The 18,414-nt window shown below is 41.9% G+C and overlaps 1 protein-coding gene across 1 annotated transcript; it reads right to left on the bottom strand.

Moving 5' to 3' along the window:
- Window positions 1–9: 9 nt before the first annotated feature.
- LOC133967896 (collagen alpha-4(IV) chain-like) lies at window positions 10–14,324 on the bottom strand. The gene is made up of 41 exons (XM_062403591.1): window positions 14,093–14,324; window positions 13,564–13,629; window positions 13,417–13,452; window positions 13,221–13,283; window positions 13,013–13,048; window positions 12,866–12,907; window positions 12,422–12,505; window positions 12,156–12,200; window positions 12,008–12,079; window positions 11,875–11,919; window positions 11,737–11,790; window positions 11,482–11,545; window positions 10,256–10,360; window positions 9,970–10,131; window positions 9,607–9,696; window positions 9,215–9,366; window positions 9,043–9,115; window positions 8,624–8,730; window positions 8,359–8,542; window positions 8,183–8,254; window positions 7,795–7,902; window positions 7,413–7,631; window positions 7,090–7,254; window positions 6,767–6,934; window positions 5,926–6,069; window positions 5,594–5,704; window positions 5,273–5,451; window positions 4,378–4,441; window positions 4,117–4,191; window positions 3,866–3,973; window positions 3,270–3,377; window positions 3,007–3,078; window positions 2,632–2,760; window positions 2,303–2,410; window positions 2,039–2,194; window positions 1,860–1,967; window positions 1,564–1,701; window positions 1,314–1,430; window positions 992–1,180; window positions 619–902; window positions 10–544 (listed from the first exon to the last, which is right to left on the bottom strand). The coding sequence occupies exons 1-41, from the start codon at window positions 14,264–14,266 to the stop codon at window positions 284–286; spliced, it is 4,737 nt and encodes a 1,578-aa protein (XP_062259575.1). The 5' UTR covers window positions 14,267–14,324; the 3' UTR covers window positions 10–283.
- Window positions 14,325–18,414: the final 4,090 nt, after the last annotated feature.

Raw genomic sequence — 18,414 nt, forward strand, 5'->3', positions numbered from 1 at the left:
AGGAGCAGACGTAAGATAAAGGACGACAGCGTTTTGAACATTTCTCCTCACGAATGCTTTACTAATGATTTCCACACTAATCGTGAAATGTGCACGAATACAGTACAGCAACAAGATGATTGATGATTCAATTAGAAATAGCACCTCATTCAAAATAATGTTCAGATGAAGGTACATTTCTGCCAGTAAATGTTACATAAATGTGGCCCTGAGAGGAAATCAGAATTAGGTTTTGAAAATTGAAACCCTTAGAGTAACAGTTAAAAGTGATGTGAGTTGACATTTATATCCCTCTGAGGCAGACATGACACTGGCTGGCCTTGTGTCGCTGTTTGTCGGCTGCTTTGATGGTGCCGGGTCTCGGGATGATGAACTGCTCTGTCTCACTCACAGTAGTCAGCCAAAAGCTGTAGAGGTTGGCGAAGTAGTGACAGGAGCCTCGCCCGCCCTGGCATTCTATGAAGGGTTGAGTTCTGAAATCCTTGAGGCAGCTGCCGGAGGAGGTCAGAGACTGGCCACCGCCATTAACACCTTCCCCTGTGTGCTGAGGACAGGAAGACAGAGGACGCTCAGGGTGTAACATTTTCTTTCATCCACTCACTTTTGTTTTGTACTCACCAGGAGGAAAGAGAAGCCCTTCCACAGACTCCTCCAGCCAGGTGGGCATGCAGGAACCATGTGATCCTGGCTGTGGAAAGCCACTGCAAGTGACACCGTCTCACACACTGCACAGCGGCTGATGTGGGAGCTAATCTCCTGGCCGAATAGTGGCATCATGGGTATGGGAGCAGTGGTCGAGAGCCAATAGGATTTGTCATTGCGGCTGGCGTAGTGACAGGCAGCTGTGTTGCAGTAGGAGAAAGGCATGGTAGAGAAAACAGGGAGGCAGGAGCCAGCCTGGCCTACAGGGAAAAGAGAATAAATTAAAAAATATTGTGTGTGAATAAACTCAGATACATCAACAAAACGATCACTTTATGCAGACACTTACCAAGGTCTTGTGTGTGAGCCTTCTCTTGTCCCTCTAGGTACACCAGACTGTAGCCCACCCAAAGCTGACTGCTGCCTTCAGGGCACTGAGGCACCTGCACTGACTGGCTGTGGACAACCAAGAGGAAGCCTGACCTGGATGTCCTCCTGTGACCTGGTGGACCTTGTTCACCAGGTGGGCCTGAAACACCTGGAGGATAAATGGGTAAGCAAGTGGATGACACAGAGAGAGGATAAGACAAAGAAGATAATAAATTAGTGATTTAATGGAGGCCATGAATGGTCACATTTTTTTCATTTATACATAAACTCTCATTTTTCACCTTGTGGTCCAATGAATCCTTGCTGACCGACTTCACCTGGGTCTCCAACATAGCCATTAGGACCAGCAGGACCCGGTAGACCAGGGCCGCCCATGGAGCCTGCAGAACCCTTCTCACCTGGAACACACAGTCAAAGAGGAACAGATAAACACACAAACATGCAAACAACTGAGAATTGCACAGTACATATCAATTCGGACAGAAAGTGTATAAATGTATCAACACAGAGAATATATTAAGAACGTCCTGCCTTTGCGTCCTGGACCCCCAGTAGGACCGACATCACCAGGGAATCCCCGAGATCCGGGGGGACCAATTGGTCCTGGAAGTCCGGGAGGAGCCACCCCTACTCGTCCACTGATGATATCACCAGGAGCTCCTCTGACGCCTGGTAAAAACACAGTTCACTAATTACCAGATGCACTGCAATAACATTAAGCCCAACATGTCTTTCAGTCGGTGAGGATTGCTTTTGAAATAATAGCAGTAAAAAAATACCTCTAGAAAGTGATTGGAACCCTTTTACCTACTGAGCATCTCACTCACCGCTATTTCCAGCTGGACCCGTTTTTCCCTTAGGGCCCCGTGGCCCAGGGAAACCTTGCTGACCATTGGGTCCTTGAGCACCCCTGGGACCATTGGGACCTCTCTCACCTGTCAGAGTGCAGCAACATTTAGAAAGCATTCACCTGGTTCGTAAGTGAGGTCAGCACTATATAATGTACCTTTTGGACCGATAAAGCCTGGATTGTTGTGAGATCCAGGAGGCCCTCGGTGGCCCATGGCTCCCTTACAACCTGTTAACCCTGGGGGGCCAATTGGTCCTCGATCTCCACTGGAGGATGTGTTGCTGCCTGGAGGGCCTGGTTCCCCAGGAAGACCTACCAACCCAATACAAAAGTCCCAGATGTAGACAGGCTGCACACAATGTTGTTATCTTCAAGTTGTCCACACAACTTGACGACAGGAACAACAATATTCACACACACCTGGGAGTCCTGAAGGTCCTTCATATCCTACATCTCCATGGGGCCCTGGGGAAGGTGTGTCGCATTCTGTACCAGGATATCCAGGTTCGCCAGGGAAGCCTGGAAGACCTGAGAAAAGAAATCTAAAACTTTTATTCCTTTGCTGACTGAATATGTAGAGGAATGGAGCATGTGCCACACTTAACAATGAAGAGTGATTAACAGAAAAGAGTGGGCCATTAAATCTGAGAAACCAGAACAGACTATTGCATGGTAACAAATCAAATCATTTTGATATTTTAAGCCGACTTACAGTACTGAAAAAGTGATGATAATCATATATATCATACCTGTGTCACCAGGTGGGCCCGTCCGACCTTTAGGCCCAGGATAGGTGACTCCTGGGGGTCCTTGATGGCCCTTCAGACCTTTGACTCCAGGAAAACCATCCAGTCCTTGTGGGCCAGGGATATCTTGGCCTTGAAGTGATTTATTAGACTCAGTGCTATACTGTTGCATGTCCTCACAAAGTCGATGTAATGACTCTAGTTTCACTTTTTCAGGATGAAATGACCAATCACTAAATTCACAAGTTCAGTATTCCTATTTAAGGCAGTTTGAAAGTCCTAAATATGCAGTTTATTTTAGTGTGGAGAAAAATGAAAGCCAACCACCATAAGAGACATGCAAATGGATAATTGCTCAGCTTAAAAAAAAATGCTTACCACTTGCTCCCCTAAACCCTTTTGGACCTCTAAGTCCATCCAATCCATCCAGACCTGGTGGTCCAGGGTGCCCTGGTGTAAGATCACAATGCAACATAAGAAGTGTCCTCAGCATACAAATGCAACTTTTTGCAGTGTGTTTTATCCAATTATTTGTGTATCTTCAGAAAAATAAGTACAGATTGTGTGTGTGTTTGTGTGTGTGTGAGTGTGTGTGTGTGTGTGTGTTTGTGTGCATGAAACAGGGGATATTATGTTAGCACCTTCAGGCCCACTTGGGCCAGTTGGACCTGGTGGGCCGAGACCTCCTTTATCGCCTTGAATACCTGGAAACCCTTGATGGCCAGATGTGCCACGAGGCCCAGGGATGCCTACATACACACACACAAACACACACACATACACAAACACACACATACACACACACACACACACACCCACACACATTAACACACACACATACGCACACAAATACACATGCACTAAATAATGTACCTTAAGCACAGATTTCAAATTTCTTAAGGGAAATTTAAATGTGTAAGAATGGTTTCAATTCCTAGGAGAGCAAATCAGAATTTGTAAGAATCCTTATTCTTGACAGGATGTTATTGGAAACCGCAGCTGATTTTATTCACTTAATAACACCCAATTCTTTTTAAATCAAATCGTAAGTGATAATTATATCATGAAGGACAGACATTCTGGTTATTGGCACATGTTCTTGGTTATTTTTTTCTGCTGGAGTCAGACTTCGTACTTGACTCATGAGTCAGCGTTCCCATGTAAAAGAAAGACCTCATCAGTGTACCTTAATTTACTTTAAATTTTTGCTGTAGTACGTCAGTTCACAGGAAATCACCTAATCCTCCAAGTTCTCCTGGACAACCAGGAATGCCTGGTTGTCCAGGCTGTCCTGGCCTTCCCCTGGGTCCTGGGTCACCTGAATCACCTGGACTCCCCCTGTGTGCTTGAGGAAATCATTTTGTGGAGATTAATGTATTTCCTGTTTACCTCCACTCAAGCATATAGACTATGAAACTGTCAAACCTACTTAAATAATTTTTAAATGTTTCTATTTCTTCTTCAACATGTAGATTTGTCTTAACTCACCATTCAGTCCATTATCCCCTGGCAGTCCTCTGGGTCCGGGTGGACCAGGTTGTCCTATTGACTTTCCTGGCTCACCTGGAACAGACTTAGATCATCAAGTTCAGTTCAGCTGAATAACAAATGCATGAGCTCATACAAGAGATTTGTCTTTATTTTGCTATATACCTACAGGTCGATCTGCATTTATCATAATATGCATTTTTTTTTCAACTGAGAAGATATTTACCAGTATTAATAAATAACTTATCCAGTGTTACTGACCCTTGGCACCCGGCAATCCCTGTATCCCTTGTATGCCTATATTCCCTCTAGGCCCTGGATCTCCCTGTAAAAGATAATCAGCATATTCAATTACATTTCATCTGTATTGAGCATAAAATTCCAACAATATCTCATCACATCTGAGTCTGACAAATGACAACATTAAAAAGTAGAAAGATACTGTAGCCATCCACTAGATACTGTAGATAGCTACAGTATCTAGTCATAATCGCAGCACCACAAGTTCCCCCAAAAACGTATTGTTAACTAATTTATTTGTTTATTTTTCTTGTTTTCATAAACATGAGTATAAAATATGCAATAATTTGCAAAACTGTAAAATGCCTATTCACTATCGAAGACTCTATGGGATTGTAACATAAACAAAAACATTTTAAAATACTTAAGATTGTGCAAATACACAAGTAAGGAAGTCCAATACGCTGTGTAACATGCTGAGGTAGAAGGGATCACAGACCTGGTTTAACTTGAGTTGAGCCTAAAAAGTAAAAACAATAAGGTTTTACCAAACGGCTGGAATGTGCCATGATTCTGCCCCCATGTTGTACTATTGAAGAGACTGTTGTGCACCATTTGAAAGTCTTGATTTATCATTGGACTTTTATTGGTAAACATAACCTTGAATTGGTAGTATTATTATATTTTGATATTCAGTTTGGATTTGTTAACGTGATTTGTAATCGTGTTGTTTTTGTATATTTTGGATTTTTAGATTCCTGTTTTATTTTGAAGCTTTCCTTATGTGTATCTTTTACTTAATGTACCGTCTTTTCTGGTTTTCCTCCTCTGTGACTGTGTAGGTGTTTTGGGGTATAGACTGGAGAGATTCTAAAAACATGGCCCTTAAAAGACATAAATTGAGTTTAATGTGTACCGGATCTCCAACATGTCCTGTATATCCCCTTGGACCAGGGAAACCTTTGATTCCAGGGTGCCCAGGAGGTCCTGGAATTCCTCCCCTGCCTGGAACACCAACACTGCCCTTAAGCCCTGGTGGACCAGGCCATCCCTCAGGACCCGAGTCACCTGGTATTCCCCTTATACCCTTTAAGCCTGTAAGCGACAACACTAATCAGAAATGATACAATCTGTGCCAAAAAAGTCACAAACTGTATGTTATTCTTCTAAACTGACATACTGTTCATGTAAATTAAAGAAACAATATAACATATTTAAAAAAAACATGTATACGTGCCTCCAAGTCCTTGTTGGCCTGGTTGTCCCCTCCTTCCTGAAAGTCCTGCTGGGCCTTTAGTCATATTCATAGGTCCTGATGAGCCTGGTAATCCTGGGAGACCTTGTAAACCTGGATTCATCACAACTCTGATTAAATGCATGTCTGCTGTATACATTTAATTCAAAGTGAAACTCAATAACAGAGATTATATTGTACGGTTTGTTATGTTGTCTACCACAATCCTCCTTAACCAGTGTTGAGGCTGTATAGCCATGACTGTAATCTTTTGCAGACAGTCTATTTAAAAAGACAATTGGGTCAAGGCCAAGTTGACTGCCACAGACACTTACCTTTATTACCCGGCAGTCCTGGGTCTCCTGTGTCACCTGGTTGACCAGTAAAGCCTCTTTCTCCCTGTTTACCTCTTGGTCCTGGAGGTCCAAGATGACCTGGTAAACCAATTGCTCCGGCCCTACCAGGGTAGCCAATTTCCCCTAGAAGTATTGAAAGAAAATCATTTCAACCATAGCAATCTAGTTTACATACATTGCATTGTTGATATACCATTGATTTCAGTGGAGTTCCTCGTAGCAGTTTTGGTCAGATATTGTGCTCAACAACGGCACCTGTTTTTTTTCTTTGGTTTAATCTTTCAAAATAAGTTGCATGACTTTAAAGGGATAGTTCACCCAGAAGTGTCCGCAAGCCCCGCATTAATATGCGACTCGAAGGTCATTTACACTGTTTTTAGGCCTAAATGTCCACTGATATTTTCTGATGAGGAGCAATAAGGGTCCGCCTGGCGTGCTAACGTCTGCCAGCTAAGCCACTTCTGGTGGACTAATAAGGCTTAAGACACGGTGTAAATTATGCAGTTTTGAGTTGAATCTTAATGTCTGGGTTTCAGATACTTTGATGACACTGCACCAGCAGTTATGAGGTATGTTCCGTTTTTCCTGTTGTTTTATTATGTCTGAAGATTTGGTCTCCAATAACTTCATTTTTATTGGATTCAGCTCTAACGCTGTTTTCCCCTGAGACTCCTTAAGTGTTTTGTTGACTCAACCCTTCACCCTCCCCTCAATTGTCATAGTGGTGAGTAGATAATGAGTGAATTTTCATTTCTGGGTGAACTATCCCTTAAGTCTAAGAAACTCGAGCTTTTAACAATTACTTGTATAACTGCCTCACCCTTTGTCCCTGGCCACCCGTCGATCCCAGTATCTCCTGAAAGGCCAATGGTGCCGATGCCTCCAGGTGAGCCTGGCAAACCAGGGAGGCCAGGAGATCCTTTAAGACCCCTCGGTCCATGACCAGGTGGACCCTTATCTCCCTTCAAACCCTTCTCAGCAAGGTAGCCTGTATGCAACATCATAAAACTCAATGAGACAATATGTCAATGGATTGTTTGATGGTTACAAAGGAAAATATGCATTATTGTAAGCCAGTTTTAGTCTCAACAGAAATTGTAATGGACACTCAATCCATCAAGCTGTCCAGTGCTGTGTTATCACCTGGTATTCCTCTCTGTCCAGGGTTCCCTGGAGGGCCTGGAGGGCCTGGGAGTCCATATAGTTCACATACAGCACAAGGTGGGCCTTGGGGCCCTGTGGCACCAGGGTCACCACTAACTCCTGGCTCTCCTTTCTGGCCTGGTTGTCCAGGTCGGCCATGTATGCCTGTGATTCCATAGCAGCAATAGTCAAACGTTTTTAAATATACATAAAGATAAGGAAGTACTCTCCTAGTACTTTATTATATGTAATAAAGGTCACATTTATCTAAAGCCAAATCTGTTAAGCAGTTTATTGTGTTCACCTAAATCAAACCAATATACCTGGAGACCCAGGGTTTCCAGGGAAGCCACGAAGTCCTTTTGTCCCAATAACCCCAGGTTGGCCAGCTGGGCCAATAACACCAGGAGAGGCAGAGAGAATGTCTCCTGTTCTACCCTTTCTGCCTGGAAGTCCTGGTATCCCCGGAATGCCTGGAGGACCATCCAGCTTAATGCCACAGGGACCAGGGTCACCTGGATCACCGTTTAAACCTGTAGGTCCTTTTACAAGTAAGAAAGACATAAGCACACAAACAGCCCTCTGATATGTATAATTTGTAACTTGTTCCTCGATGATCCAAAACATTGAACCTGGGTCTTCCAGGAAAGAAATACCTTAAAAAAACCTCTGCACAATTTTAATTTGACATTGTAGAGTCATTACCTGGCAGTCCAACCCCTACAGTTCCACCGTCATCTCCTCTCAATCCTTTAAGGCCTAGGTGTCCTGGAACTCCCTGGAGACCATTTATTCCTGGCTCACCTGGAATTCCTATAAGGCACAAAATGAAAATAACATTGAATTGCATCATGAACTGAAAATGTCTAAACAACGCTGATGATACACGGAGGCTTAGTATGGCAAATACATTTTGCCATCAACTTTTGAGCTACTGGCTTTCAGGAAAGTACTTGTTAGTAACTGTAGGGATGATCTTATTCTACAAACTTTAGAAAAGTCAAACCAATAGACAGAGAACTGATTTGGTTTATCATTATCATTATATTTATCATTATTATCATATTTTATGTGTTAAAGTTGTAAGACTTACCTGGGGAGCCCGGCTCACCCTTTGGACCAGGTGATCCAATCGCTTCTTCATGACAGCAATTGTCAATTTCACCTGATGACACAAACACAATCATTAGTATTTTACACCTGACTTTGGGACAGGTGGGGGGGTGAAAAACCCGACTGAGAATCTTTCAATTTAACCTAGTCTCTGACCTGGAGGTCCTGGTCTGCCAGTAACTCCTGGGGTGCCAGGATAACCATAATCTCCTTTGGGTCCTGGGGGCCCCGTAGGGCCTGGAAAACCAGGTCCTTTGGGGCCTACAATTCCTGGAAAACCTTTGGGTCCAACAACACCAGGGTCACCTTTGGTACCAGGTAATCCTGGATATCCAGAACCCTTAAAAAATGATTGTAGCATGTTATTATGTGGTAACAATTTTAATCATACATTCTTTCAACTTAAAATGGACACACTTACTTTTGGTCCAGGGTCTCCTGAGGGGCCAGGGAGGCCATCCTGTCCTGGCCTACCTGTTGCTCCAGGAGGACCAGTATTTCCAGGAAATCCTCTTTCACCATGGACACCTTCCAACAACAAAAAGAAACAATACGTATTAGGCGTGACATTTTTAAAAACCCAAGGTATGGACATTTACAAAAGAGAAGTCTGTTTTATCATTCTTATTTTCACCACAATTACATTGTTACAGTCAAATACAGCTTACTTGTTATACCAGTCTGCAATTGGATTGCTTTGTTATTGTTTTTGGAACATGAAACATTTTAGAAAATCTTGAGAATCCCCTCAGAGGATGTATGTTCTAAAACATCTTTAACACAAAACCTTGCTTATATAGCACTGTGTATACTAGAGTTTTACCTTCAGTGGGAGCTTACCTTTACCACTTGCCACAAAAAAATCACCTTTCTGCCCCTTGACTCCTTTAAAACCAGGAATTCCTTGAAAGCCCTACATATAAACAGAGTCAAAACACAAAACTATTGCTATGAAGTACAGATTTTGAGAAAAAAGATTTTATTCATTTAGCCAGAGTCATATTATCCTTACACATGGTCCTCTCGCACCTTCATCTCCCTTCAGACCTGGGTCCCCAATGAGTCCTTGAGCTCCTGGAAACCCTGGAGATCCTGGATAACCAGGTGGACCAGGCAGGCCAATGCTTCCCTCAACATACCTACATTCACAATCCCCTGGACATCCTGTTCGAGACAGGGAGGGCAAAAATGTGTGACTATGATGCAGTATGTTTATATACTGTAATAACATTCTCACCCATAGACAAACATGATCATATAGAGTATAATAAATCAGTTTTGGTTCTGTTCCAGTACATTCATCGAGGATGATTGTTATGTACAACGGCTTACTATATTTTATGACTCTGCCAGATGTCAGTAACACAGCCTTTGCTTGTCAGATCACAAGCAGTCACAGTTCACCTTTGATTCCTTTGTGTCCTTTCTTTCCATGAGATCCCTTGAATCCTGGGTCACCAGGGTCGCCTGGGACACCAGGCTCACAGTAGTAATCTGTCGGATCAACCAAAAATATTGAGCAATATAAATACGATATTTGAAAGTGCATTGAATGATAAATTGAGTAAAAGTACATTTCTTTGGGAAAAACAAAGACTTACCTCCACATCCTAATCAGATGCCATCAAGTACGCCATACAATAAACACACACAGATAGGAGGGTAAAACCTTATTCGAATGAACATTTGAGAATCTATCACTTGTTCATATAATCAAATATTATTTGCAAGATCACACATTCAAGAAACGCTTTAGTTCATATTTACCTGCACGACCAGGGAGGCCTCTGCCACCTTTGGGTCCAGGGAGTCCTTTAGTTCCCTTTGGTCCCGGGAACGGATTTATTTCAAAATTGTTATAACCCCCTGGTTGTCCTTTGTAGCCCTTTGGACCGGGGTGCCCCTGTGGACCAGGAAGGCCTGGCCCTTCTGGAAAAGGGTGAGAGATAATGTGAAACTTTAAATGAGGTTTAATTTAAAAAATACTTAGTGAAGTAAAACGGACACTAGTATCCTGAAAGTTAGAGAGCCAAGACAAAAGCTAAACTCTGACCTGATACTGTTAACCCTGGTGGGCCAGGAGGTCCTCGCATCCCCAGGTACCCCATGTCACCTGGGATTCCAGATGACCCTTGGTAACCACGTTCACCTTTAGCTCCTGAACCACACACAGAACTAGTCAGAGATGCTTTATATGTGTCAAACTGTCATTTATTTACTGAGCAGAAGTAAATAAATAAGAAATGTTTTGAGAGGCGGTGGTCGAGTGGCAGGAACTTGGACTATGGGCAGAGAAGGTCTCTGGTTCGTCTCTGGTTCGACTCCACGGAGAGACAACAAAAGACGAACCTGGATTGATCTGTCCAAAAATCCAAGATTCTCCCTACCCTGTCTAGTGCCCCTGAGCAAGGCACCTTACTCCCCCAACATCTGCTCCCCGAGCACCGTACATGGTCGCTCACTGCTCTGTGTGTCCTGCACCAGATGGGTCAAAAGCAGAAGTTAAATTTCCCTACCTGCATGAGTGTGCCTTTGCATGTCTGTGCATGTGTTTGGGACTAATAAATGCATCTTAATCTTAATCTTCTCTCAAAATCAAATTAAATGTTTATTTTGACAGAATTGTCTAGTAAACCTTTTTTCCCTGCACCCCAGTTGGACACTGGAAGTGGGTGTGCTGCAACCCCTTCAGCACAACCCACTTACAGCGTCCAAACCTCTTTGGTCCAAACATAGAGTCTGAGTATAGTAAAGTTTATGCAACTGCTGGACAGTATATCTACATCTAAAGTGGCAGTGTTGAGAATTATAAAAACTATATTTTTATTCGCCGAAATAGTAAGGATCAACAATGCAAACTAATGGATTTTTCAATTTCTATTTAATATAATTCTAAATATAAAATAGAATACTGCTAAACCAGTGAGAAGTTAACTACTGTTGTGACTAAAATATAGCTGCCACTGGCTGCGTAGACTTATGCTCAGTCACAAAGATTTAGTCTTTCTCAACATGGTGTTTATTTGCTCACCACAGTGTCCGTCACTTTCAATAAGATTTTGAAAAACAAAGTAAAACAATATAACCAAAAACAACGTTTTTCAGAGCACAGTTAAAAAACTGTTTCTCTTCTGATTCATCTTCAGCAACAGTGATGATTGTCGTGAACCTGAATAACCTATGGTCAACCGGGCATCACGATACACCCCACACTGCTTTGAGGAGTATTGCGTTGTTTAAACCCAGACGAAACATATGGCTCATACAACTTGTTCTCACCTCTGGCATCACTTCCATTATATAAGTAAAGGGGGCCGGGAGGACCTGGATCTCCCGGGTAACCCTGTTGAATGCAAGGACAGAGATGGAAACCATAGACTCAAACAGAACATGCCAGAGATTTTAAGGTGACAAGGGTTATCACCACAAGAAGGCAGCAGTCGAGGAAAGCATTTTTTTTCTCACTCCTATAGTTGCTTACAGCTCAACACAAAAATTTGGTTCAAATTGTTTTGGAAATTGGACCAGACTCACCTTTGGTCCAGTTCTTCCAATGAGACCCGGAAGTCCTTCCTCTCCATAGACACCCTGAAAATGCACTATTGTATTTAACCTGATCAACTTATCTAAGTTTAAAACACATGTGAAGGCTGAATCATGTGATAGATGTACCTGGGGTCCTTTTTGTCCATCTATACCAGGAATACCAGGAAGACCCTATAGAGCACAAACAGCGAGGTTAAGAATAATATGTATGCATGTTGTTTATGTTAAATCATGGGGCATTCAGTTTTACGTCACCTACCGGAAGTCCAAGAAATCCAGGGATTCCTTGCTCTCCTTTATTTCTTTGTCCGTTAAAGTCTACTGTATCTCCCTGATAAAAAAAAGAAACTCAGATGTATTTTCTCTCTTTGAAACATACCTGTAGTCACATACAGGATCGAACTCACCCTAATGCCCTTTGGTCCACATGGTCCAGGAAGACCTCTGTCTCCCTGAGAAGCAGAAAAAGGAAAGTATAGCATCAAGGTTCACTCATAGTTTGGTCAAATATAGAATTTGAGCATGGTAGATTATTTGTTTTTCCAGATGATAGCCTGGGTTGCCATGAAACAAATAAAGTTGGATTTTTTTTCTTCTACATATAGTATATGTCTTAAAGGATGTCTTAAACTCAGCAGTGTTTTATAAATAAAAAGGAGCATTTTGTCTTCACCTTGTAGCCTTTGAGTGGAAGAAAGTTAGGAGGAAATCCAATGATTTCCTCTGGTCCTGGGAGCCCAGGTGGACCTTGATCACCCTGGATAAAAAATTAACACATTGGCTGTGTTCTTTGATGGACACACACACACAGACACACATACACACACACACACAGACACACACACAGACACACACATGCTTGTACGCCTGGCTTAGTGAGGACATGCATAGACATAAAACATTCCCTAGCCCATAATGCCTAAACCTCATTCTAACCCTAACCCTAAACACAAGTCCTAAACCTCAAACAGCCTATTGAAAAAGTGCGGACTGGTCAAAATGTCCTCCCTTTGTAGGGTCCATGCTTAAAATGGTCCTCAAAAAGGAATAAATACAAGAACACAAACACACACAGCACAACACCTCAGTCAGCCAAAGGCCAATATGTTTTTCTTACATCCTCTCCTTTATCACCTCCCAGTGATCCTCCAGGGTTTCCCTGCACAACAACAGGACGATTAGTAAGGTTTTGTGTGTGAATTATGTGCAATGATTGTTTTTGCTACAGTATGCACTGCCAAAGATTGTGAAGCCCGTGACTCACTGGTGGTCCTCTGACACCTTCACGTCCTACCAAGCCCTGTAGGGAACACACACACACATTTAAAGAGCTGCATTTCTTGTTATGTAAATGCTGGAAATTTGTGATCTAATGTGTCTCTAAATACTCTTCATATGCAAGATTTGCAACAGTAATCAGTTATATAAGATATTGTAGTTAAGTGATTGTAGTTGGTTAAGTATTTTCTTACCTCAGGTCCAGGAGGACCAGAGAAGCCATCATTGCCCTTAGGTCCCATGACTCCTCGTCCTCCCTTAAAAAAAGAGTAAAAACACATATAAGTCAATTTAACTGTACGATAGAGAGTGAAAGATTACAAATATCTAACCAATACATTATTTATTAGAATATAGTAATAGTACAGAACTACTGCTTTAAAAACATACAGGTAGACCATACTCTCCATCTCTGCCACGCTCCCCCTGCAATGTAAAACCAGCAGAAGATGGGACATAAAGAAAGACATAGTACATTTTTATAAATCATCTAATATAATAAACACTGTGCACTTTTTCTTATGTGAAAAAACTCACAGGAAGTCCAGGAAGGGTAACACCATACGACGGTTCTCCTTTAATTCCTTTAAGTCCAGGTAATCCCTGACAACAGGAGAGAGTAGACATATTATAAGCGATAATTCGCTTTCCAATAGAAGATTTGTATTGGACGATGTGGAAAAAACATGATCACATAATCCCCACCATCTCAGCAGATTGGCTTCTTGCTTATTCATGCTGACAATCTCTCTGCTCTATACCATCCAAATATATTCTACTGATCTGCTGAGTAAACTGGATTTATTTTCATGTCCATGAAACCACTTAAAGACTATTTCTGCCTTGTGACATGGTGATTGATAACGATGGAAGTGGCCAGCTCCTATGGTAAATCGTGGCCAATAAGAGATGCATGTGGCCAGTATCAATGCTCAAATAGTCTGTGGCCTTCAAACTATCGCCTGGTGATGGGCCATAAGATAAAGATATGAATGTGAACAGTCTGGAGTCAAGGCAGGTTGGGTCCGTAGATTCATGGTGTTCATACTAACAGAAGTTAACTCACCGGCGGCCCGTTCAGACCGTCCAAACCACGAGTACCAGGAACTCCAGGTCGCCCCATTGTACCATTACAGCCATCCAGTCCTGACAAACCAGGCTCTCCACCTGCCCCAGGGTGACCCTGAACGATATTGCACAGTTCTGGTGATGAAGTATAATTGCAGATTACTAAAGTCATGGGGTTCTTTGTAATAACAGCGGCTAAGTAAAGCAACTTGAAATTGAGTTGTCATGAAGTGGTGCCTCTATCTACTTGAACTCTGTCTCATACAGGGTCATGCTCATCATTCCCCCATCCTCAAAGAGACAGTGTTTGTCAGTACCATCCTGCCCAAATCAAGATCACAGTCCAGACTATTCTCATTTTTAGTTCCTTGATGACTAACTACCACCTCTTTCTCTGATCTCCCACTTCTTAGATTTTGCACTACGTACCCACTTCCAGCTCTGTTAATGTACTGCACATTTAGCCCTGTCCCCCGAGCATCTGCCAAGTGAGTGAATGTGATGAAATGTGATAAAGAGGCAGCTGCACTAGGCCGTGAAGAGGTCCACATCTACAGTGTGCCTTGATGTGTCCACTAGAGGGCCCACCAGACACATGCTTCAAATCACTCACCACCTCTTGTGGATTCTTGTATCTGGATAAAATCTTAAACGAGTTGGTACTACTTATAAAATTACAACCTATTTACAGAGGTTGTGGGGAAATAATTCGGAAGTACCTTACCTTCATGTTGAACATTGAAGACGTTGGCAAAGGAATTACTGTGTAGTCTGAAACTAAGTGAGATCACATTGTAATCAATTTACAGTGGTTTGCTTACTAACGAGCCGTTGTTACCAGGGAAACCAGGTGCACCAATCTTGCCCTGAAATGTAAAGGAACATGAGCATCAGTCACTATTTCCTGTTTTATATTGGTTTTTAGTTATTTTAAAAAGTTTTACTGAAGTAGATTTAATTTGATGCCTCAGATACAACAATGAAATGCAACATGCAGAGGAACATTTGCACTAACACGGTCTCCTTTGGGCCCCTCAGGGCCTTGTGAGCCCTCTATTCCCCTCCTGCCTTTGTCTCCAGGTGGCCCTCGAAGTCCCCACGGCCCCATTGGTCCCTGGGGGCCTTGTTCCCCCGGCTTGCCTGGAGAACCCTAGGAAAAGAAAGTCATGCTCATAAAATCTTGCTGCGATTGAGACTGTAAAGAATTTGCTGCTGCTTTAATCACTTTACCTGAATAGTTGTAGAGCATCACATTAACACTGCAGTTACATGTATTTTCCTATAGTGAATAATTACCAAAAAGTAGCAAATTCTCTATAATGGAAACTGATCGTTTTTTTATACTCTTATTCATATATTATTCCCTTTTTCCATTTACTGCAGCTACTCAGCTTTATATCTCTCTTAAGAGCCAACAGAAATCCAATCAGACTTTATTGACACTTTTGCAACAACATTGGTGCAGGCAGAATGAAATGGCTTTTACCTGCGAGCACTATATTAGATAAAGAAACTAAGGGAGATCACACATTCAAATGGAAAACATACTCTATATTGCCCCTGAGTGGGAATAATTTTCCAATATATAGAAACGTAATAAGAAAAGCGTTTATACCCGTGCACCTTTGGCGGGATGACACCGACATACAGAGCAGTTTCTCCCTTGACATGGCTGCTCAACCTCCCCCTGGAACGACAAACAGAGATGAAACACAGGCCTTACTGGGACTTAACGTTACTGGTTTACTCATGATGGGAACATCGAGCAAGCACAGCAGATAAGTTTTATTCCCACCAGTATCTGCCACTTTAAGAGTCGGCTCTGAGAATTAAAGAATGAACACATTTCCCCCACGGAGACTGAGTAGTGCTGATTAGATAGTGTGAAACAAAGCACTGTTCTATCACACTTCCAGATGCCAAGTGTTCCCACCGATATGTGTGTGTGTGTGAGTGGTGGGAGTTTCACAGTGTGGAGATGTCACAATATTTGGAAATAATTTCCCAGAGGTATTCCAAATATTTGAATGAGTGTAGTCTGGGGAAACTGTATTCTGATGCACATCTGGAACACAAGTCCGTCTTCTTTTTCTCGTGACTGTTTCTCAGTCACCAAAAAAAAAACCCAGCACGCAGCTGCGTCCTGGACAGGCCATTGAGATCGCCATGATGTCACTATTACTGCTTCACTGGTGTCCCTTTTCATCTTTGTCCCAGCATCACAATCCCAATAGTGATGGTTTAAAATTAACAACCTAACTTAATCATTTTAAAGACAAGATCACAACAAATTATCTGTTATCAATTCATCTATTAGTTTTTTTTATAGACTACACATCTTTTTTGTAACTCATATTTAGCCAAAATGTCAGTCCAGCAAATGCTCCACAGAATTAAACATTTATGTACTATAAAAACACCAAATAGTCCTGTGCATCAAAGTTTCAGGAAATGTTATACTTGGTGACAAATAACTGTAAACACATAGGGAGCAGCACATACAGTTTGCAGGTGCGTCAAGTGCATGAAGGAATTTTACCTTGAAATACATCACAAACCCCAGTAGGGTTTGTTTTTTTTCTGGGAGAACTTACCAGCGAGACGTAAACACAAACAGAAGTTCATGTACACCCAGTGACCCCATGAGGGAAGTAATACTGGGAGCGTTGATTTTTTTGACTTGTTTGTGACATGGGCCCAAACTACATCCCTGGTTACTGTAGCAGCAGCAATGTTTGCGAAAGCTAGGCTGGAATTAAAGTTAACGTGATGCATTTCAGATTTCTGTACAAAGTCCAAACCGCAGGGGTTCAGCCTGTGTCAAAAAAGGTTAACTCAGTGGTAAGTTGTGAGTTTATTGTTATTGATGCCGTTGTATTGAAAAGCATTATATTCTAAGAATTTGTCTACCCACAACTCAACCATTTACATTAATTAACAGGGGCTCATTGATGCATTTTGAAACTGTGTCAACAGAGACTAACAAGATGAGCTTCACAATGCACACTTGTATTGCATTAGCAAAACCTGCTAACAAAGGTGCTAACAAAAGTTTTTGTGTAAAACAGAATTTACATGGAAGACATTGATATTGAAGACATTCTATTGATTTTTTTGGCAATAATTATGGCAGCTGTATCTTTTAAATATGTCAAACGTCAGACTGGGGGGAATGCCCATAGGTAATGGTCATTCACATCAATATGGTCATACACTATGATCATATATTTAATTTTGTTCGTAGTATATGTCTGCATTTAAGTTGTTGATTGACCTTTTAACTGGTGGTTGGTGTATGAAGAAATCAAGAAGAAAATACTTACTGCACTGAGCTGCTGCACGAAGATAAACACCACAAGGATCCATCTGTGAATATAAGAATGTAAATAGATTAGCTGCAGCCTCATTTAACCCCAGCGTCAAGAACAGAATCCCAAAAGAGACCAAATTTTCATGGAGTACAACATAAAACCCAGAACTTCCAACCGATGCAAATACATATAATATGAGTACAGAAGATTAAAAAGACAAATCCACATGATAAATCACTGTACATGGGCTTGTGTGATTTCTCTCCTGTGTGCATGTGGACTTATGAGCTTCGCTTAGAGCAGGAACCCTGCAGGAGGTTTGTCGAGCTCAAACTCTCCAGTGGCCCCAGGTGACTCCTGCGTGTGCATCCCTGAGGTTTTGATAGTATTCAGACGTGTTGAGTAAACATGCATGAAGTGTGTTTGCCTTCCGGTAAATAGATTTGCTGAGAAGTGGATGTGAATTCCATTGGGCTTCATATGACATTCCATACTACAATAGTGAAAATGATTTTCTTAAATTAGTTGCCCTCTTGCTGTTCTACACCAAAACCTTTTTTTTCCTGATAAAATCCTGTGACAGATTTTAACATAGAAAATTAAAAACACACACCAGTCTAGGTTTTCTGATGTGGGGATATCATAGAAGACAGTTAAATGACAAGCAGTTATCAGTAGTGATCAGATATGAATGTAGCTACAGATAAAGACCCACCTGCACAGTGTCACTACAGTAAGTGAGGATCTCATCTCACATCAGTTTAGTCAGCTTAACAGGTGAGTATTGTCCTCAGGGCTGCCCCCTGTAGGGGATAAAAGGAAGCATGACACAGCAAATACACCTGTGAACCATGGACCAGTAAACATTATATAAAGAAATCCTTCATTTGAGATAAAAGGTAGTACATGCAGTTATGATATATAAAACATTGAAATGATGCTACTTGCTGAAAAATTCTATGTAGTCCATGGCTGACAGTCCATCGTGCACATAAAGCAACATCCACAA

This window comes from Platichthys flesus, chromosome 14 (assembly GCF_949316205.1).
Source record: "Platichthys flesus chromosome 14, fPlaFle2.1, whole genome shotgun sequence".
NCBI classification, from domain to species: Eukaryota; Metazoa; Chordata; class Actinopteri; order Pleuronectiformes; family Pleuronectidae; genus Platichthys; species Platichthys flesus.